The sequence below is a fragment of the Anopheles merus genome, chromosome 3R (assembly GCF_017562075.2).
Source record: "Anopheles merus strain MAF chromosome 3R, AmerM5.1, whole genome shotgun sequence".
In the NCBI taxonomy this organism is placed as follows: Eukaryota; Metazoa; Arthropoda; class Insecta; order Diptera; family Culicidae; genus Anopheles; species Anopheles merus.
In genome coordinates this window covers 7,483,237-7,505,294 of record NC_054084.1, presented here as the reverse complement: position 1 = coordinate 7,505,294, position 22,058 = coordinate 7,483,237, and the positions used below count along the sequence as shown (strand labels likewise).

General features: G+C 43.7%; 1 protein-coding gene across 8 annotated transcripts in view; it reads left to right on the top strand.

Annotated features, from left to right (window-relative positions):
- The window catches only part of LOC121596446 (transcription factor hamlet-like), a 93,855-nt gene that overhangs the window by 29,783 nt on the left and 42,014 nt on the right, over window positions 1-22,058 (top strand). Inside the window, exon 2 of one of the 8 annotated variants that reach the window (XM_041921420.1) lies at window positions 3,304-3,455. The exons of 6 other annotated variants lie outside the window; for them this stretch is intronic. Coding sequence is in view for 1 of the 2 variants with exons in the window: in XM_041921418.1 (XP_041777352.1) it covers window positions 16,862-16,889 (28 nt within the window). In the remaining variant the exon portion in view is untranslated. Of the gene's footprint in view, window positions 1-3,303; window positions 3,456-16,217; window positions 16,890-22,058 lie in introns of those variants that run through there. One more of the 8 variants, XM_041921418.1, reaches the window with a different exon arrangement.

The following is a 22,058-nucleotide window of genomic DNA, read 5'->3' as shown; positions in this document are numbered from 1 at the left end:
ATCAATGCAATACATGGGATACAGTGTTTCAATCGGTAGGCCAATGCTTTTCGACACAATGATTACAGGAAAAACAACGCATATTGTGCAGCACAATCGGCTGCTGGGGTATGGTATGTAGCCTTAACCTACAAACAAAGTCGCAGTATACACACACAACCACCTCCTTGTTCCGATGTCTGAAGGACATTGAGAAACGCATGCTCAATCAAATAATGGCGGTAATGTCGATGTTGGTATGCAAGAACATATGTACCGTGAGACGTTCCAGTGACTCGAGCGCACCATCCAGACAGATGTCGTTCAATTCGTAGCGTTGAGCACGGAGGGAGGAATCCCTCAATTCCTCGGGACAATTCTTGAGGATACCCTCTGCGAGCCCAACATGGGCATGGAAAAGCATCTTTGTTTTCGGTTTCACTGAAAGATCTAAATAAGGTATTTAGGGGAGGTCCAAAACCGACTCACAATCGGTACCACGATCTGCAGTAATGGGCAAACCCAGCTCCATTGCCGTGACTGATTGACTGACGAGCAATACAAGAAGCTCTTTTCAGATGCAACTACCACACTGCTCCCAACATTAGGGGTGAGTGTGTTTCCAAAAGGCAAAACAAGGGCGAAAAAACAACGATAAAGTGTGTATCCGCGGGAATGAGCAGAAGTCTACGTTGGCAAGCATTCTCGGCCGCACTCATTCGCCGTGTCCTTGAGGTTCCGTGACGGGTGATGGTGGTGGTGCATTTGATACTTTACGCCGAGGCGTTTCTGAAAACTCCGGTAAACGCGGGGCTTTTGAGATGCATTATGTGCGCGATCCTGGCTTGGAGGCGGAGGCGATCTTCTCGAGTGCAGCGTGCTCCGAATGGCAGTCAGTTGTAAGGACAATTAGACCGAGGGTAGCACCGGAAGAAAGGTGTGTGGCCTTCTGCCGGTAGGTTACTGCTGGCGTGGTCTTGGAAGAACGGTTTGTGTGTGTGTGTGTGTTGTTGTAAAAGATTCCAGTTTCCCCTCACGGCAAAGGTGAGCGGAAGTGCTTGACGGTTTCGAGGAGGATTGTTTTCTTGCTCTTGGTTGGTTTGTTGAAGCATGCGGATTGTTCTGAGGGCTGGTCGAAGATAAAGTCGTCGAAGATTTGTGTTAACTTACTGCAGCTCCAGATGCTTCAGCAGCTCTGCTAGACATCACGATTCATCACGTCATTTAGCAGCGAACTTCTGCACCTTGTCAATTTTCTATTCTACATATTTTATTGGACGTGATGTCTTTCTATGTTCTTTTAGATAGTGTTGTCCTTGTCTTGAGTTTTTTCCTTTGCAAACAAAACGCGTAAGAGTGAGAACAGGCGAAAAACTACGAAACAGAGCACCAGCGGGCTTCTCCGTGCAGTAATTAAAATCGAGGAATAATAGACTCCGAGGGAAGGAGAGCAGTAGCAGCAGTAGAACATGATAGGGGGAAAAAAGAGTCGATGATGATCACGACCCACCTTGGCAACGAGTTTCGCCGAGGACTTTACCCGCTGCAGCCGGACTCCGGACCGGAAGTGAGGCCTTGATGCGCGCAAAAACGACACAGCACATTTTCTTCCCGCTTTGACGACACGTGAAGAACGTGTATGTCTGTATGTGTGAGGCTTGTTGTTCGTGTGTTTTATCGTCAGGAGCATGTTGATGACGTGCACTGGAAGATTGTCCTGAGCCAAGGGGCTTTTAACGGGACGCGTAAAGTTAAACCTATGAATCTCTTGAGCGACGGTTATTGCCATTGTTCATCGCTGAAGGCAGACTGGTGGATAAGAGCATGTAGGCTGAAGAACTTGCTTTAGTTTTATATTTTCTTGCTGTGGTTTAAATGAAACTAGTTGGTATCTTCTTTTTTACCAAAACCTTCCGAAAAATCAATATCTAACATGCCTTCCCGTCTATACAAGCAGTGTGAGCAGTGTCAAAGCAATTAATTTTATCGTTCGATCGCCACAATCCTTTCGCGATAAGAACACCATTAAGAAGATTTCATAGTGAAGGTATCTTTTTGGGAAGGGCACTAACCCATGCTTGAGCTATCCTGTGTTCGTGCAGAACAATCACCTGTTAATTGAAAAGTAATTTATCATGTCATTGTTATGGTATAAAAGGTTCAGAGAAGATCTTGGGGGATGTGATTGTTATGGGGTTTCATAAATCTGACATCTCAAGAAAAGAAAGTAAGAAGATAGATCCAGGAGAGCTCGTCGTAGTACATATGCGTGACAATCGTAAGATATTATATAGTGGGGAAATTGATATTTGTCTTGCAACAAGGTCAAACTTTTCTTTGTATTGAGACAGGATTATCATCTCTTTGGCTTGTCCTTACATATTCATATTGTCTTCAAAGTACTTTCCTTTAGTTTCAGTAAGTGTAAAAAAAAATCAATAACCATGATATTGATTTGACTACAGCGTAATACACATGGTTTACTCAAAACAATAAGAAACCACATACATTCTGAAGAAAAATATGAACTTGAAGTACTTCGACGTTCTCACGATGACATCTTATTTAGCGACGGTCTCAAACCCTTCTGTTTCTCAACAAATTGAACTCCAATCAAACTCTTTGTTGACTTTACCTTGGTGAAAAAAGCAGAACCATTACCAAAAGGGTTCGTTCATAACAATCCTTTCATTCTGGGAATCGTCTGAAGGAATATTTTTGATGTCTTTTCTAGACGTTTGTACCCAAAAATGAGAGTGAATCTGCACAGAAAATAAACGATTTATTCATTGAGAGGATCAGTATAAACCCCTCACGATGTCACAAGGGTCTCATCTAAAGAAAAGTTGATTAACGAAAGAGAGAGAGAGGGTTCGAAGGAAGAACGTTTTTTTCTTCGATGTCGATATCTATTGAATATTGTGTCATGTCTTATTGATTTTATTAATGGGGTTTCCTTTTAATTTGTAGGTCAATGTGTGTTGAGGCTAGGGCAACATACCGAGGTAACATTAATTATGAACCTATACCCTTGATGATCCCTACAACATTGTTAGCTCAAACGAGCCGATGAGTCTACGGCTGATGTAAGGCTATACCGTAGTATACCGAAGGAACAAAGCAGAAATGTTCCTTAGACTGATTCTCCGTTAAATATGAATAAGAATATAAATGGAATACAAATTTTGATTAAATTTAAGTTCAGATGTTTTGATAGTTGAGTTTAAGATTACAAAAATATAAGATATCGAAGTGTTATTACATCAAAATCAAAACATTATGTACAATCTAATCTAAGCTCATTTTATTCTCTTGTTATTACAGGTAAGACCCATCCTAAGACATCAAAGCGTCAAACTGCTATCTTTGCGAGAAAATGATAGACTGCTAGTTCGCTTATCATCAAATATCAGACGCCACAAGCTGTGAGCCACATGTATACTTCTGTTGCTGACGTGTGAAAAATTAGATAAAGTGTGTGAGTATCTTACTGACATATTGGGTGTTAAATCCTATTGAAACCACCACAGCAATCAAAAGATTAAATCTTCAAAGGCATAACGGAACCGTTTGATGTGTGGAACGTGTGAGAGATTCACACGTGGATGAAATGTCCACTCTAGAGGGACACTCTTACTCAAATATCAATTGACTGTGCCTGATTGGTAGTATAACCTGTCAGCGCTATCACCCTGTCATTGCACGGTATCCCACTTTGTGCTGCAAACCCACAAAGCTCCCGCTGTTCACATATGTGACAGCGCGTGATTATAAATTCTTGATTGAAAATCAATCCGGCACAGTGTGAAGGGACACTTCAAAAAGCTTCCACGTATGGTCGACGTTGACCAACGGTGGGTGTGTGTATTTTTTTTATTTATATTTTGTTTTCAGCTCTCATACATACTCGCTATTTGTAGTTGCTTTGATGTGTAATCGGCATGCATGGTGATTGAAGTAGTTGACGATTGGCCATCTCTGTCGTTTTTGGTTTGTCAATGGTTTGAACCAGATCAAGCACAAACCGTAACGATTTCGATTAACCATGCCAACGCACCTGAAAGATATGACACTCATTTGTGCAATTGAATGTTGATGTCCTATCGAGGTGATGGGGTTGTAAATTGAATGTGTTAAAGAGGAGAGAAAGTGTTGAATCACCTTTTGAAATAGCGTCTCGTACTAGCATGGTCGTTGAAGTAATTTCATACGAACTCTCATCTATGACGTACGATAAAAAATATAATTAATTTTCCCAGCAAGCGGTCTATTCTCTCATCAGCCCAAATCACAGGACTGATACATCTTGGTACCAGCGTCAGGTGTCATCATCAGTGCTTTCACAATTTTCTCCGGTGCGAATATTATACGCCACCGCTCGACATCGATTAGCGTTGTTGGGATGCTGTATTTAACGTCGGGTTCTGCGACAGCAAGCGGGAAAATGTTCCCTTTCTTTTACCAGCAACACTTTGCTCTGCTAAGCGTGCTGCTAGCATTCTCCGGTGTGGGTTAGCCACCTGTTTGCAACAGCTCGTCGACCTTCGGCTGTCGGGGCAAATTCATTATCATGTTGTTTCACAACTTTTACAGCTTCCCTGCGTGTTTTGCTGTTTTTCACCCTGTGGGTTGAGTTGAGGTGCTGATGGCATGTAAGAAGCAAATCGCTAGATAATGCATTGTGAGGAGTAAGGAGGTAGATATTACACGTCCTTGATTTTTTGCCGTGTTGAAGCTGACAAAAAGTGAAATAAAATTGCAAAATAGAATATAAATTGTTTATCATCATCCCACCAGCGCTGAAGAAGTAGAGAGAGGAAGGTGTGAGATATGATGAAGGTTCAGTCCGCAACTAGGGCATAGATGAAAGATCCTGGGAGGAGTAGGACGACCCGTCAACTGTCAGAAACATACTTCTTCAGTCCCAACATAACCAAGGAAGTGCTATAAAAAGGAGCAACATTTTAAAACGACAGAGGATGTAACTGTTACAGTGTGTACAGGAATCACAATCCAGAAGAGCAAAAACTGCGAATGTTTCCTCCCTGGAACGAGTGAGGTGAAGGAAGATGGATTGTTAGAGCATATATTTTTCATAATGTTTTCCCTATTTTGTCATATTTTTTTGCTCCTAGCTGTGAGACAGTGGTGGTATGTGTTATTTTCGCTTGCAAACAGCGCTTCAGCAGAATTTTATTGTATTCGTGTTGGGATTTCTTTCTGCGAATCGTGAAAGAGATTAATTTTACGTCGCTACATACTTATCATACCTTTGTAGGAGGACACTTTACGACTTCCCTAGATTGGTTTGGGCAGTTGAATTAACCGAAATAAGGGAAAGGGGAGAAAGGAAAGCAAGCAAACTCAATTAATGATTAACAATGGTGAAAAACTGTCAGGATGACAAACAACGGTGAGCAAATTGTCATCGTCGTTCGGGGTTTCTTCTTGCTGCCGTGCGGCAAGATACTCGAGCTAGGTTACGGGTATACAATCAGCGTCCAACGCTTGTGGGGTTTTCCCGCTTTTCTTTACACTTCCCTCGTTGTTTCGAAGAACGCTGTCCCGGAGGCGCCGAGGAAACTGTCAAAAGGAAAGGATGTTGCGGAGGCACATGGCAAAGACGTGGAGGTAGAATGTCAGAGTTTGTGTTTTTGTGGCGTTTGTGGTGTGATCCCCGGAACGAGCAGTTTGGTTAATTGTGGAAACGCCTAGCAACCTTAACTTTTGGAGGAGGTGATATTGTGTTATTGTTTCTAGTTTCCCATCCCTCTGTGTCTGTCATGATCTTTTGCGGCCAGAAGGGAAGATTGCAAAGCTATGAATTTCCGGAATATATATAAATAGGAAGCCATAGTGAGTGTGTTGTCTTGTTTGAGTACACTTCATACACTTCAGCCATCATTAGACGATGGGAGGGTGTCTTGAAACATCAGGTTTGTCTATCGTCCATAACAACGTGTTTTGGTGTTGGATGCGGAAATATGCTGCGGAAGTTGTTTTAAATAGAAAACCAGCATCTTTCACCCTCTAGAGTCTCAGGCGTCTCTTTCTGTTGGGAGCAAGGATTGCACGTTTGTTGGGTGTCTGGTGAGGACAAAAACCATTTTACGAGAAAATAATAACATAATTTATCACGCAATAAATCATTCCGAAGATGTAATTGGGAGCTGAGATGCAAAGGAAAAGGACGGATTGAGGAGTTCTAAAGAAGATGAGACTTTGTGTAGATCACGAGAATGAAACGTGTTAGGAAATTCTTTTTAAAACAGGAGCAGCAGTGTGCCGAGAGTTATGCAAGTATACATGAAGTTTACGAACTGATGTGTTGAGAGAAGATGACTTATATTTGAAACCATGTTCTCTATAAAACTTCCTTTAAACTTTCCTTAAAAAAAACTGCAGTTTGTAAAAAAAATCATTCTACCTAGCGATGGTATGAGCTCATCTTTCGTCTTCCATTTTGCTTAACCGCAGATTTTTTGCATCTTCTAACGCGCGGCACGTCAAAATTCATCTTAAAACTTGCCCGAGAGCTATTTACAGCCGCAGATGGCAGAAGCGTATCATGTCATGCGCATTGCACTGTGCCGTGTGCCGTTGCGGTTTGCCGTGCTGTTGTTTGCTGGCAAAATTGCATTAATTTTTTATGACTCTGCCGTTCATGTTACGTTTCATTTTGACGGTCGCCATCACCGCAGTACTATCTTAGAGCGTTGTGCGCTCATCGTTTCATCAACGTTTTGTGCGCTGTTTTTTAACGCTTCGAACAGGCGCTTCGATAAAATTCTGTATTCTCTAACAAGGCATGAAAGAAAACGTTTACTGTAAGCAATTTTCCTTAGCTAAGACTGTAAGACATGCTAAACTGTAATGTCCATGACATAAGCTGGCAAAGTGTGTTATCAGCTCTACACGATACGATAGGCCGGATTTTACGCTTCATCTTATGGTGTGCGCTTATTCGTTTCTGAGCGTTGTTCACACGCTCGACGCAGTGTATTTTTGTTGTTTTTTGTTCTTCTTTCATACATCACTAACAGGGCACATATATCAGCTACAGCTAATGATGTTTGGAATGAATGCACGACACAGTGGAAGCGTTGTTTGTTGTTGAATGATATTTGGTTCAGTAGCTCACTCAAGCAGGCCGGTTCTAATCTTCGCCATTCGTCTTGGTGCTGCGGTTATGTTCTGTCATCATTGGAACGAATCACAAATTAATATTGGAGACGAGAATGGTAGTACTTGTTCCGTTCAAAGCGAACGGTAATTAAGCACAGGTGCGCAGAACAAATTGGCAATGATAAGAGTAATAGATTAAAGGGGCAGATTATGTATGGTTAAAGTTAGCAACTGAGTTTGCTTGGTCTCATTTATGGTATAAAATAACACTATAACAAAGATATTCAGTACTTTGATGTCTCTATAATTAATAAGACTTGTAAACAAATACTCAAATTTCAAACAACAATGTTAAAAAATTTCAATTTAACTAGACATTAAACAACTTTACCCGCTCCCCTTGCGTTGTTTACCAGTTACTTTATTAGTCAACCGTTCTTCATCCTCTTCACCCGCATCATGTTGATATTTTTCCAAGCCTGTACCTTCGGGCGCATAATGTCCATATTTACAGAAGCTCCCACCAGCCATAGGGTTTTGCCTTTTCATGGCCGGTTGGATGATGCCTAGGCTTTTCCCGCCGTTGTGTTTGCACAGCTCGATGCTCATTCCGGCTGGCGTAGATCAACTCTTGTCAATGGGCCTCTGGTTAGTGGTGAAGTCATCCTACCGGACGAACCAGCAGCCCGAGATGGGATTGAATTTTAAATGATGTTTTATCATCCAGTCGAGCGTTACACACGATGGACGTGTATTATTTTGCATGAGCAACCAATCAGTAGAGCGGTGGAATCCGTTTGCTTTATCTGCACCAGGGCGGCATGGATGGGTTGGCTGCCTGGCGGGTCGACAGTACAGCAAACAGTGCCTGCCGGGCACTCTGTGAAAACGTGTGCAGCGGTGAATGTGTGCCAAAGCCGAATTGGTCGTTTCCAACTCGACCGTGAAATTGAGTTAAAAAAGAGTCACAAAAGGATCATCTCTGGTGAAGAGAGGAGAAATGATTAAAAATTTATGATTAAATTTGCACAGAAATGAATGAAAAAGGATAGCGCATTTGGGATGTTCCTTAGGAAGTTCCTGAGTGTGAAATATGTGACTTTTAGTGGATCTTATTTATGGGTAAATTTATTGCATTATCGACAAAGTCTTTCAAAAATTTGCCTAAGACACGGAGTCAGAAAGATGGTTCAATAGTCAAATCATAATTTATTTACATGGAAGGATTTTTTGCATCCATTTCCCAGCTGCAAGAAGGGTGTTTTTGCAATACAGACAATGTTATTATCTTACGAAATGCACTACGAGATCGTTTTCTTGGGTGAACATTGCATGTTTTCCCCTTCTACATGAAACAAGATAGATCACATTTTAATGTCTTGTTAACAGTAGCCCACCAAGGGACGCTAAACGCTTTCCGAATCTTTCTCTTTACCTTTTCATTAACCTATGAACTGTTCCGAATGCAGTGGAAAAGGCCCTCAATACATACATTTGTCACCTTTTTATTCAACGTAGAGCATTATCAAACATATCGATAAATATGCAACCCATCGTAGATGCACGAAGGGTTTCGTACCAATAAACTGTGGATGCATTTGAAGCTAATAAATTTTAAATACGCTCGCTAACAAGGTTCCCTGCGGAGAGTGGAACCAAGGATGGATTTAACGCTCTACATGTAAATTTGTTTCGTCGTAACACCTTCCATTATGCGTTTATGATGATGCTCGCGATGCTCATCGGAAAACGAACCGAAAGGAAAAAAAGGCGCAGGGAAGAAAAAAAAAGTTGACAGAAAGGATTATCTATTTTCACACCGTTTCACCCTTCATCGCGTGCTTTAAACACATCGGCAGCGAAGGGAATCGGTCCCTTCGGGGGAATCATCTTCCCGGGTCAATTCCGTGCGTGTAATGATCCCGATGGGTATAATACACTGTCACGACAAGACGACCTTTTGCTTTGCATTTCGTTCCGTTTCGTACACTCTTTAATGGTAGTGCCGCGATAAAGAGTGTTACCTTCTGAGCCTCTTCATTGCTAAGCGTCCGTGAAACCGAGCCGTAGTTTGTGCGCTGTGTTGTTGTGCACTGTCTGTTTGCATTCTAATAGGCAGATTATCTTGCTACGCTTTCCACGTTTGAAGTTACTGGTACGCGGTGTGAAGGGGTTGCAAGAAAGCAGGTTGTGCTGGAATATGGTTTTGTTTGCGTGCTGTTTGTCATGTGATGTTTGTTAAACGCTTACATTAGTGGTTTTTTGTGGGGAGCCTCTAGTGCTAGAAGGAAGTGCTATGGATGGTGCGTCGTTGACTAGTTTGTATGATAATATTATCCCTTCTGTGCTGCAGTGTTGTGCAGTTGGTACCGACGTTGTAATTTCACACCTTAATATTTGTGGTGTAATCACGGGAGTGTAATCGATTTACATAAGCCTGTATAACACGTTTGACAATTTGTAGCATAAAGAGAATTGTGACAGAAGCTTACAACCAATCAATTACTCTGATAATCCTTTCATGTTGAATGCGGCTATGATATTTCGAATAAATGGGCTACATATTTCGAATAATGCTACATCAAACACAACTCGAAGGTCAATACAAATATTTGTGATGTGCTACTGTACGTGTTTCTTGACAGGAAGCATTCAATGATCGTACATTATCAGTACACGTAGCAACGAACTTGAGCATCAGGGGGTACACATTTCTTTTGATTGACGCAGATGGTTCGTCATCCTAGAAGTCTTGGGTTACACTGCGCACCGAAAAGGAGACAGCAACCTCATGTGTAGCCATGCTGCGCAATCTATTCCAAGGGTGCGTCAAAGTACGGGCCCACCGATGACAACTCTACTACGTCAGCCGCCCCATGAGGTACAAGAAGTAAAAGTAACGCGATAGCACGAGATACATCGCTGCACAATCACAACTCACGGTCACGATAGAGGTCCAGCGTGTTATTTTGATATAAGGACCCTAACAACGTTGTGTGCTTTTGTCGGGTCGGCATGACGTCCGGCTACTGTAGAAGCAGCGTTGGCAGCGGGGAGTTGTCCTGTGGAGTTCGTTTCGGGAGAGCGCGATGATGTACGTTGTGATGTTTCTGACGCTTCTCAAGAGCTCGGTTGGAGCTGATGTATTCTTCTAGATGTCACCGTTGAAGGCTGGAATATACAGGACAAGGATACTCTCGAATATTGCTGGAAGGCTTTTACTATGAGTGTGAATAATTTCCATATGGAAATAGGCATGGACGACCTCTATATCAAGATAGGCACCTCTGAAGTATTTGATTCCTATGGAGCATCAGACGTAAGTCTTCTAGGCCATTTATTCAAATTGACTCTGAATGTAGTTTGGTAGCGTAACGTCCATTTCCACAAAAAATAATCTCAGATCTTTGGGAAAGAGTATCCTCAAGAGATAAACCGTAATGTGCCTTTTACTGGCTTGATTTATCCAGTAGCAATTCAATCGCATCCTTTTTGGAATGGCCTTTTCCAATTTCAGTTTAAAATCGGAATTCTATTTGTTATGTGATCAGATAACCGTTGCCTGCAAGAACAGAGAAGTCACGTGAGGTGGCTGCAGAATACCATAAATTTTATCCCATTCGCAACGTTTCGCCAGCACGCAAGTGTTTGTGACCGTTTCCTCTACCGTCTCGATGACCAACCAACGCGCGCTCCAAGTTGAAAATCGCGCATTCTGACCATAAGGTGCAAAAGATTGCAAAAGACTGTCTTAAGTACAGCTCACTTTTTCATTGCATTCTTTCCGCAAGCTAGGGTCGGTCCGTTATCGGCCGAGAGCTTCTCGTTGCGATTTTTTTTTGCTCGAGCGCAAAGAAAGAAGAATAACTTGTCACTTTTATGTGCCATTCGGCAACAAGGCGAACGGGGTTGAGTGTGAGTACGTTTGCCAATGAAAGCATGTGCTGCTGTGCTTCCCGCTCACTTACACGGGGCTGGTTGGTTGTTTGCAGTGACCGAACGCTTCAGTTTTGGGGAGGAATTACATTTTATCCTTTTGCTTTCTCCGGGATGTCGATTTCCTTCCTTCTGCAAATAATAGTATCGCCTGAACAGGAGAAGAATGCAGTGAAAAAATCACATCGATTCCGTTTTGAAAAGTACAGAGCGGAGGGGCTTTGTGACATGGACCGGGTAGCGCCTGAAATAGTTTTCCACTTTAAAACATTTATTTTTCCACCTCCACCAGCACCATTGGCATTGTGCGAGATAAGGGAAGAAAAATCGAACTGCTCACTTGGTTAACATGGAGCGCTATCGGTTTTCGGTATTTCGCAACGATGCTCCTTGGTACGGGGTTGCATCCAAGCGCCCGGCTGCTCAGTGAACGTGTCCTTTGATGGTCCATTAAGGGAAAACGTTCGAAAGGAAAACGGCAGTCTTTTGTGCAAACACAAATAAAATATAAATACTTTGGTGCTGATTCTCTTTCACCGAACGAGCGCTGTAAAAGATCGAATGGGCATCTTGGTTGTTGGTTGCCGGAGAAATGGAATCCAGTAACCGGTAGCGATTCGTTCGATTGTTCGTGCCTTTTCAGGTCGATTGATAGTCCCGGCACGCATCCTTTCACCTGCTCTGTTGCGGGGAGGTTCGCTTCGTGCTGGATCAATATTCTGTTTCAGTATCAGTGTGGCATCGAATTGAATCGAAAATGGTTCGACCAATGAAAACGGTGCACACTGATGATGCCAATCTATTTTCTAAAGCACCACATCATGTTGGATGAAGGCGAGGAAGGGATTTGTGAAAGAGAGGTTATTTGGTGTGATTGGAAGATCTTAAAAACTCGTTTTAGACACTAAAAGCATAAACATATAGTATGTTATAGAAGGTGCTTTTATCCACCGACCAACTCTATTCACCGAGAAGCGTCTAATTGTTTGATGATAATTGAATGAATCGGGCATATCATGGCGCCTCGCATTGTGTAAACGAGATCGGATTAACAATTATTGGTGCAAGCTGTCGGTTTGCTGTGTAGCAGCATATGGCACCCCTGGAAAGAATGATACGAAAAAATAAGCAGCAAAAAACCGAATGTATACCTTTCCGAAACGCCCCACCAGGTTCAGGGCGGGTGATTATGATCGTAATACATCGCTCCGGATCCAAAATCGGTAGTCAAACAAAACGGCTACAAGCAAAAGTTTGCTCTAGTAAAACCTATGGTAGAGCACACAAAAAAAAAAAAAGGCAGGCGACTATGTAGTGCCCAGGGAAAATTGCGCCGAATGGCCCACGCAACAAAGAAAAGTGCAACGGAAAGCGTCAACACACGGGCGACACGGAAGCCGTGGTGGCAATGCAATGGACCAAAGACAGCGGGAAACAATCAGAAACAGAAAATGTGAGCACACTAACAGGAGAGAAAATCCGCATTAATGTGCGAACAACTTTATTATATCATTATGGAATCTGTTATGGCAAAGGACAACGCGCGAAGGGGGAAAAGCAGAAATGTGCAAAACACGGAGGGTGAACAGAGGGAGCGGACGGATGTGCGCGCAATACATGTGCGGCACAGCTTGCAGTTAGGGCAAATACATGCGGTTTTTCGGCGGTAGGCAGCTTTGTGCGGAATGCTGGCGATACTGCTGCTGCTGCTGCTGCTGCTGTGGAGTGTGCGATAGGGGTGGTAAATTGAGCATAACCTTGCTTTAACGGTGGCAACGGGATTATCTGGCCGTATCGGTAGCCGTGGTCGTGACCGCGATGATTGGTTTGTGTCGGATGTTGGGTTGCGAACTGTTCGGAAATGATATTAGAAGAGATTAAGTTATTATTAATTAGAACCTGTTTGCAGTTTTTTTTGGAATAACAAACAGCATATGTTGTTCACCAACTTGTAATATCTTTTCAACGCCTCCAAGAAGGCTAGAACCAGATAACAGCAATGTCTAAAAATATCATACCACTATCTCGGTACACTGTCAAAATGTCTGTTTCGGGTCCTTTCTGTATGATATCTGCCATTGCTCTCCGATCATTCTTCATCGCATTCACATCACATAGCTCATGCGAACCGACCGACCCCGACCCGGGCCCCGAGATGGATTGTTACATAAAGCCAACTCCTCCACGGTCGGTTGTCCGACCATCATCATCCCTCGCCTCCGTACATTAGAACGATCCATTCTCCAAGTGTCCTCAGGCATGATAGCAAAAGTCGTTACATTTCATCCGTTTCCATGCGGTATATCTCCGAGGGTCGGTGGCGGCGGTGGTGGTGATGGTGTTGTTTTTTCTTCTTCTGTTGTTATTTCACTCTGTTGCCAACGTCTTATGTATCCTCGAAGCTGCTGCTGTGTATCCCGGTAACTGCTGCTCGCACCCCGTACAGTCGCAATCTGTAAACCTCAGTCGGTCTCTTTTTCGTCACGCTCGTTCACGTTCCTCCGCCGTTCTCGCACGGGGTTTTGCTTTATTTAGAATCGTTGACAGATAAATGGAGATAAACCACGACGATTGGACGAGGGAAAAACATGTGCTCCACATGGGTGTGCCCTGGCTGTGTGGCGCAGTCGACGGAGAAGGACAAAACGAAAAAGACCCTCGAACCGTTGTACATGTGTTAGCACACTTGCGAGCCGAAGGATAGTTACCGCATCCTACGGGAGAAGGTAACAAAAAAAGGTTATGTCATGAAGTCAGCTTTCTCTGTGTGAGAAGAATTATATAAAAATATCTCTTCTGGATAAGATGCTTGTAAAGCAGGGCTGGAGATATTTTGTAAGAGCTATCCAGCTATCTAGAAGATATGATATATGGAGATACATGGCTTATATGCTTTCCACCTCGAGCTCCAAAGCACTGATGCTCTATGTCAGAGTTCCAAAACTTACAAATCAGCTACAAACTTCACCTACTCCTACATTCAGAATGGAAACAAGCGTCATAACATGGCTGAACTGTAAAAACTCACACAAAATGACTGTGACCCCAGCTACCGCTATCACTGGAATTCCATCGCTATCACACTAACTCTCTCGCCCGTATGATGCAGAGGGCTAGTGTGTTAGTGTCAACGAGTCTCATGGTTGCCATGGTGACTATGTGTCGTCAGTCGCATTTGGAGCCTGTCCATCATACATCTGTATCAGTGTATCAGAACTAGAATTCATCTCCCCGATATCTGGGCCGAGGTTCGCTACATGGAGCAGCGCCGAGAGGACACTGTGCGCACACTCGTAGTGTCGTTGGCCGTGCCGTGTCGGTAGATATATCACCTTTGCTATCGGGCGTAGATAACGCAAGGGGGAGCAGGTTTCCCAATGCATCCTATAGAATTGCGGCATCATCCTCTTGTAAATCCCGCCTTCTGTCGAGAGATAATGAGATGAACACACACATACATACGGCCCTTGGAGTGCGAGATTCTCGCTGAGTCGTGGAGTATCCTCCGTGATGTACTGGGGGAATCCCGTGCGGGGGTTGGATGATATTGCGCTCTTCTCTTTCCAAGGAAGGCACTGCTCCATTCTCGGTGCAAGTGTCTCGTTTTCGCTCGGAACAACGATTCCATTCCGACGCGTAGCAGTCAACCCTCCGTGTTTGTGTTCATCGTCGTCATCATCCCCTATCTGATAGTGCCGCTTCTGCTTGTGCGAATGATTGTGGGTTGTCTTTGCTTATCTCCGGGGGTTGTATGTGTGTGTGCCCATCGTTTGCGTAATGCCGCGTTGCCGCGCACTGACTGGCTGGCTTCGGTTGGAATTATGCTGCTGCTGCTGTGCACCATAATTGGAGAGGAGGAGCTAAATACAGCATAGAATTACACACAGAGAGACACAGAATGATGATGATGGTGATGATGATGCTGCTGTATGCCCTTTCCGCAGCACGCAGGAGGGCAGAATGAATGCGATGAGAACGAAGATATGTATGTTTAGATCCACAGCCAGTGTTGTCGTTTTGTGCTGTGAGAGACTTTTTGGACTATTGAGGGACTTTTACATACGGCGAGTTCCTTGAACAGCTCCCCTGGAATGTTATGTTAAAAAAATCGAAGCTATCAAACTAGACATCCGTAAAATGCTCTTTTTGTAGAGACTCAACATTTAATAGACAATATTTTTTGTTGCTCTTCAGTGACAAAATTCATTCTCTCTTTTCGGTTGTTCCTACTTCACCAACTTCCATTGCCTCTGCTCATGTTTCTCTTGCGCGTGATTTGTCATGCTCACCAAAATGACTCGTCAGTCATTCATTCCGTGAGCTTCCATTCATTCTTTCTTCGCCCTATGACCTCGAGAAAGGACAACAAAACATGGAGACACCGAACCGTCCCGACCGAACCACCGAGAAAAGTCAAGAACGAGAGGTTCGAAACGGTAGAGTGAACGAGCGACAGATAAAAGGACCTGGCAAACAGCGGAAGGATACGTGCGCATGTGTGTGCCACCCTACTGTATAATATCCCCCCACTTTTTGTCACTTCCCGCACCTTCCGGGGGGGTCGAATGATACATCCAGCGCTCAAAACGTCGAAAACTCGAAGGCTCCTCCTCGTGGCACTGTCACCCCAACGGGAGATGCCATGACTGTACGAGGATGCGCCGTTCGGTACTATCTCACAGTCACATTGCGCATTGGCTGTGGAGTCCCGTGTCCATCCCTTGACAATAGGGGAGCAGTATACTATTTTTGTATCATTCGCGTCCATTGTGGGCTGATGTATCTCTCTGCCCCTTTCACCCTACACACATACACACACGCTCACATGGCTCTCTGCCGTTTTCGCAGAAGATACTCGCACACATGCGGAGTTCGAGTTCATTTTTCCCCTCGTTCACGCGGTCGCTCTCTGACACTCTCGCGTTCTGCCTTTTCCTGTCTCTTTCCTTTCTGTCGGTTTCAGTACAGTTTCTCTCGTTCAAAATGAACCAACGTTCGGAAAAACAACCCCTGCGCTGATGTGGCACTGATTGTGTGTGTGCGGTACGGGAAAGGGAGAAAACACTGCCGTCCCCGGGCTACAGCTAGGGTAGTTGCGAGTGCGAGAGCAGGAGCGGCCGACCGGATCAGAACCGGATGATGTGTGTGCGCGCGGCCTGGCCCGTTGGGAAGAATTTTTACTCTATTCTTAGCATCTCCCACAGACAGACAACTGCTGTGCTGATCAGTGCCGCTTTCGCGCTCGGTTTCCCGATACGGTCGGTCGGTTTTGCGGGAAATATATTTGTATCCGTCCCGGCAGGGCACAAGGCGCAAGGATTCACAAACGCGATCGGACGAACGGCGGTGGTTCTTATTAGTGGTGGTGCGTGTTCCAATGATGATCAGAACAGATAGGAACGAAAGGAAGGAATACTGTTGTAAAGTGAAAGGATTCTTAGTGAAGTGATTGAAGGTTTTAATTTAAGAAGCAATTGTGTACCCGGGTTTTAATGGAAAAATTGGTGTGATACGTCACATGGAAAGTTGAAAGGAAAAAACGCCCTGAAAGTGTTTATTTGATTGAAAGATTAATAACTAAATGCTCCCAGTGATCAATCATTTTTGCAAGAAACTAATCTAGTGCTAACACGAAACTTCCTCCCAAAATTGGAATTAATACCTATTGAAGACATCCTAAATAGTGTCAGTGTGGTGTGATTGAGTTACTGTATAGCTCGTGCGCTAGAACAAAATCGTTCAAAAAACGTGTATTTCATCCAGTCAAAACTTATCTCGGTGTGAACAGTGGAATAAACACACACACACAGCCATCCATGCTATGGTTGATATTGAATTAATGATGCCAGGTATGGAAAACCGTCCCCGTACGGTCACCGTATTCTAAAACCGTAGAAAAGCGAACGAGTTAAAAGATAAGCCATTGCGTGTGATTAGTGTGTATATTTGTACCAAAACTCAATTTCTTATCGCTGCTCACGAAAGCCTAATGCCGCGTTTGCGGCACGGCCCCATCCACATGATTATAGAAATCAATTAATTATGATTAAACAGTTTTGCTGTTTACCTCAGGGTTGCGGGTTGTTTTCACTTGTGGCTGGCTGGCTGCCTGTCAAGAAAATGGCACCTTTTTCCCCCGATACAACACATCCATTTAGCCAATAAAAAAGCCAAACCAAGAATCGTTGTGATTCTGTTAATCGTGCAACAGTACAACCGCCCGGGGCAGCGTTATCTGATTTGCATAAATTTTATCGTTCGCGGAGTTTGTGTGTGTGTGTGCCTGTATGTTTGTGTGTGAGAGGAAAAATGGATCCCGAAGCGCCCCCTTTGCAGCATAAAATATGCGAGTGTAAAGATATTTTTCTTTCCCCGCCATTACGGGCGTTGTTTTATGATTGAATGATTGGGATTTTTCGCGGAACCTGGAGGTGTTTTTTTTGTTGTTGCCTTGAAGACATTCCGTGCGCCAGAAGTGGGATTATTTGTCCAGGTGGGGACACCGAATTTTATGTATCGCTATATGAGCGTGCTTGTTCAATATAAAAATCTGCTCCATCCAAATGTTGTTGGTCCCTTTTTTCCGAGACGGGAGCCGCAAACGTAATAGAGCAATAGAGAGTGGGGTTTCCTCCTTTTTGGTAGCTCGTGCAAATATTTCGATGATTATTAACCACGATTTGTGTGTGGGTGTGTGTTTGCATGTGTACTTAAAGGACGATTAATTTTGCTCGGTTGTTTCTGTACCTGGAGCGGAGAGTTGCGTACGCAAATGAAGCCCGCCCGGACACAACAGTCCAAAACGAAGTGCGATATTAAAAATAACACTCCTCGTTCCCTCGTGTGGGGGTCATTTTTTTACGTGACAGATTTCCTTCCTCCGTTCCACTTTGTGTGGGCACACACCATACCGGTAAGCATGTAGATTATTGCCGAATTGATGTTGTTTTTTTTGCCTCCACCTAAGTGAAGTTGGAAAGAAAAATTGAGGATCACAAAACAGCACCTGATTAGCAGGAGCCGGGTGAATATGAAATTTAGTACCATTCTGTTTCTCGGTGGAGCTTCCTTCGTGCCCCTAAGCCCTAGGGTGGCGTTTTAAGAACTGTTGCTTTATTTTACGACCCTTCACTGTCGATGAGCTGAAAGGACATTGCTTCAAGCGTCCATCGAGAGCGCTGGCCTTTTTTGCTGTAGTTTTACGAGCTTAGAAATATTTTATGTCCTCAGTTCGGGGCCGCGATAGCGATAAGTTAACTACCACCTACATGAGTCGGATTTGGATTTATATGTCCAGGTTTTTGTTGCTGTGTTCGGTTGCCAAAAACAAAAAAAAAAAAGCAGAGCACCCAATATACAGTTTGGTTTCAATTTTACGAGCTTTTACATGAACTCGTTTAATGGTTTAGTTTTGCTTTGCAAATCTGTCAGAGATTAGCAGCAGTAATTAGATGCAGGTATTATAAATGACGATCTTGTGAAGGTTTTATAGAATGCGGTAAACAGATTTTTCGACAGGATCGTTTTGCTCATTTATCGCAACAAGCGCGGATATTGATTTTATTACATTATAATTTAGGTCGGGCAACTAGAACGGTAAAGGATCGCTAACCGACCTTTTCAAATATTGGTTTGAAAAATGAGTTTATTGGCCCGGCTATGCCTTTTTTGGAGTGTTGTTTATTTTCTATGCCGTTTCAAAGATATCCATGCTAGGCAGTGCCAACTGCATCTATCCTACGCGTGGTAGAAGTAACTCAAACAAGTATAACAAGAATGCCCTAAGCGAGAAACACGTGATCTTTCGTTATCATTCAAAGTCTGTCTGCCGCATCGTTTCCGCTCTGGCTGTGCAATCGTGGGCCTTGTTGGGAATGAGCGTCTCGTTAAAATAAGCATAGACAGGATATTACGATTCCTCTTTGTTCTTTCCAGTGTCTAATGTTGTTCTTCTTTTGTATGTTGGAAGAGCATATATTCTTGTGGTTGTGCTTTGCGGTGTTAAAACTTCTCTTGTGTCCACACGGACATACCTGTTTGCGGGAGATTACCTTGTCAGGCAAGGCTTGGGATGAGAAGAAGCGAATAAGCAGCTTCATCTTGTTTTCAACCTTCACAAGAGACAATAGAGTGTAAAGTTGGTCGCAAAAATGTGATGATCAGACAGGATGAGTTTTGATATGAATTATCTTCCCTTCATTCTTCTACGAAGAAACGAAGTCTTCCCTCCGACACAATCGTACGGCGGAGCGAGAAGCAACGAGCCATCAGATCGGAAACGAAGCAATGTGCTTCCTGTTTCGCTGTGCAGAGAGATAGAGAATAGGGAATCTGAGAAGAGATAAAGCAGAATAGGCTTGAATCCTGTGTACGGTCAGATGATAAACGCTCAAGAGGGCCACCGCATGTGGCCGTGCGCTACACGTTGAGGTTTGTCTCGCTGACGCCTTAAAAAAACAGCAAGCATCCCAAAACGATTGATGTTCAGGCATGCGAAAAGATTCTACGAGAGATATATCATCGCCAGCGTAAGTAAAACTTGGAAGGAAATGCATGTCCTCGTTGTTTTGTGGTTTATTGAAAGACGACTTCCGATTGTGATGTTGTAATGTCCCTTGCAGCAGTTGGATATGATGAAATTGGATACGATTACAGGTGAATGAATATGGTTTGTCTGTAATGTGTGTCGTTGGACTTTTTTGTAAACTTCTTTGTTGTACCCATATCAGAAGCGCTATTTTAGTTTCAAGTGGCAGTTGCTTCATTCCCGTTTCGGTTTCTGATAGCGACAGTATCACAACACAATGTACACACGATGATCCAATCCAAATTATTATCAAGCACTGGAGCGGAAGAGCTCGGTCAATGTTTATTTTCGTTGGGCCGTTCCCACTCGAATGTGTAGAATCTAACATTGCTAAGCAGTGCACGCTGCAGATACATTGTTGACATGCGGCTTACCATATCACACATCCCCGACTATGCTCGCTGCGAGAGGAAAACTCGGGCACGCACGATCATCAAAGATCAGTTGGCTTGCCTTCGTATGCATCTTTTTAGCTCGTGCAAGTTAAGTTTGTTTACAAGTACTTAATCATCAAACTCGAGCGGGGAAGAAGAACTTTGCTCGAGCGAAAATGTATGCCGCTTTGAATCACCATTTAGTAGTCCGGTGTCCGAAAATGCGTCGTTTTTTGGGAAGGAGGTTTTTGGTGACAAGGCACGTTTGTGGCATTATTTTGGTGACATTGTTGCATTCATTCAGTTTTTGGAAGCAAATATTGAGATGTGATGCGTAGCAACTGAGCTGCCTGGATGCTGATCGAGGTTTTGTTACAGCCAAACAAACGTTACAAATACGTTCCGTGAATCCATCCCGTGGAAGGGTATCAACTGTTGGGAAGAAATTTGAGATGAGTCCACCAATTTGTACCCATTTTGGGATGGGATTGGTTAGATCACGAGAGGAGCAAACGGTTGATCAATGAGATGATTCCAATTTGCTCACAAATCTCGTCTATAAACCCCTGGGCCATCTTAATCTTCCGACCGATTAAGGTCTATCGAGGTGTTAACCTATTCCTAGGACGGAAAGAAACAGACCTAGGAAGCGACTGATGTAATTGGCTTTTTGCACCCCGAATATCACGGAATACTCAAGTAGTGTCGTAACTGTGTCCCTGGTTCCTTCCCAAAGGCTCGAAACAGACAAGGGCTAAACAAACAATTTCGGCCAGATTAGGACGCACACAAGGCGCACCCGTCTCTCCGGGAGGAAGCGAACGAAGACGTTAATATCTTTCTTTCGGGTCTTCGGTAAATGTTTACCCATGTTTTGCCCACTCTTTCGGGCTGTCTGTTTGAGTACTCGAGGGGTCCGTATTCTTACACTGTGTCGAACCGTTTTGTTACAGCGGTCTGGACATGTGTGCAATTTCTTCTGGTTTTAAAATTTAATACTTTTTGCGTGAAGCGTTTGATATGGGTACTTTTTTCACGGCTACAAAACTATCCCTAGATTGCATTAGGCTAGGACTTTGTCACGACTTCTCCAGGTACACTATTTTAAGGTTTGTTTTTACTTCCCCTGGTTGCTTTTTTTTGCTACCGGTTGCCTTTGCTGGTGACACAGATCAACGAATCTTAGATCCGATTTCACGCAGGATTAAACAATATCCGAGAAACATCTCCCTCTTGGGGTAGCGCCCGGGCGGCTTCGGTTCCGGTTCCGGCATCTTGATCCAATGGTTTTAAATTTCCTTTCGGACCCTTACCGGCTGCGCAATCATGACCTGGTAATGATATTGAAATGTTTGTCGAGTGTTTGTTGTTTCGGTTTGCATGCGATTTGAGTGGCCGATTGTCGGCAAATTAGAATAAAATTAGTTTACTCTAATCGGTTCGTATTTAAATCGGATAGCTTACCCGTTATAAAAGGGATGGCTCGTGCCACAGCTTTGCTTTCCTTGCTGTGTTTGTAAATTGTTTTCGTTTCGCTCAACACAAAGATTTTACATCTTGAACAATAGAAAAAGGGTTAGAAGAAGGTGTATTATTTCGTGGAGTTTTGGTTAGGAAACTGATAGCTTGACTGTAAGATCAATGACCGTAGTGTAAATATGATCGTATCGGTGCCATTAGGGCAAGCTGGAGTGATGAAATTAGCTGTTAAAATGATGCTGATGCGGGATAAATAGGTCAGTTGTGGATGGTTATTTTAACACCACTTGCTAAGCACATTGGCGTGGCGTTGCGCTCAAGACAGTGATTCAATCCTTCTTGGAATCATTCGCGTATCGTCGGCACTGGAGTATGCGTGGAACGTAAAGCAACGAGAGCTGGGTGGATATCAATGAAACCACTCATGCCAGTACTCATGCCCCAGGCTCAAGTGCGTGTGGTGACAATCCGGTTGACTAGAAAATGGGAAAAATCAATTATGAATTGCCGCAATCCGCATCGGCATGGGGCCATGTGTGCGCTCGTCTCAGACAGGGAATGGTCGTAAGTGTCAGTTC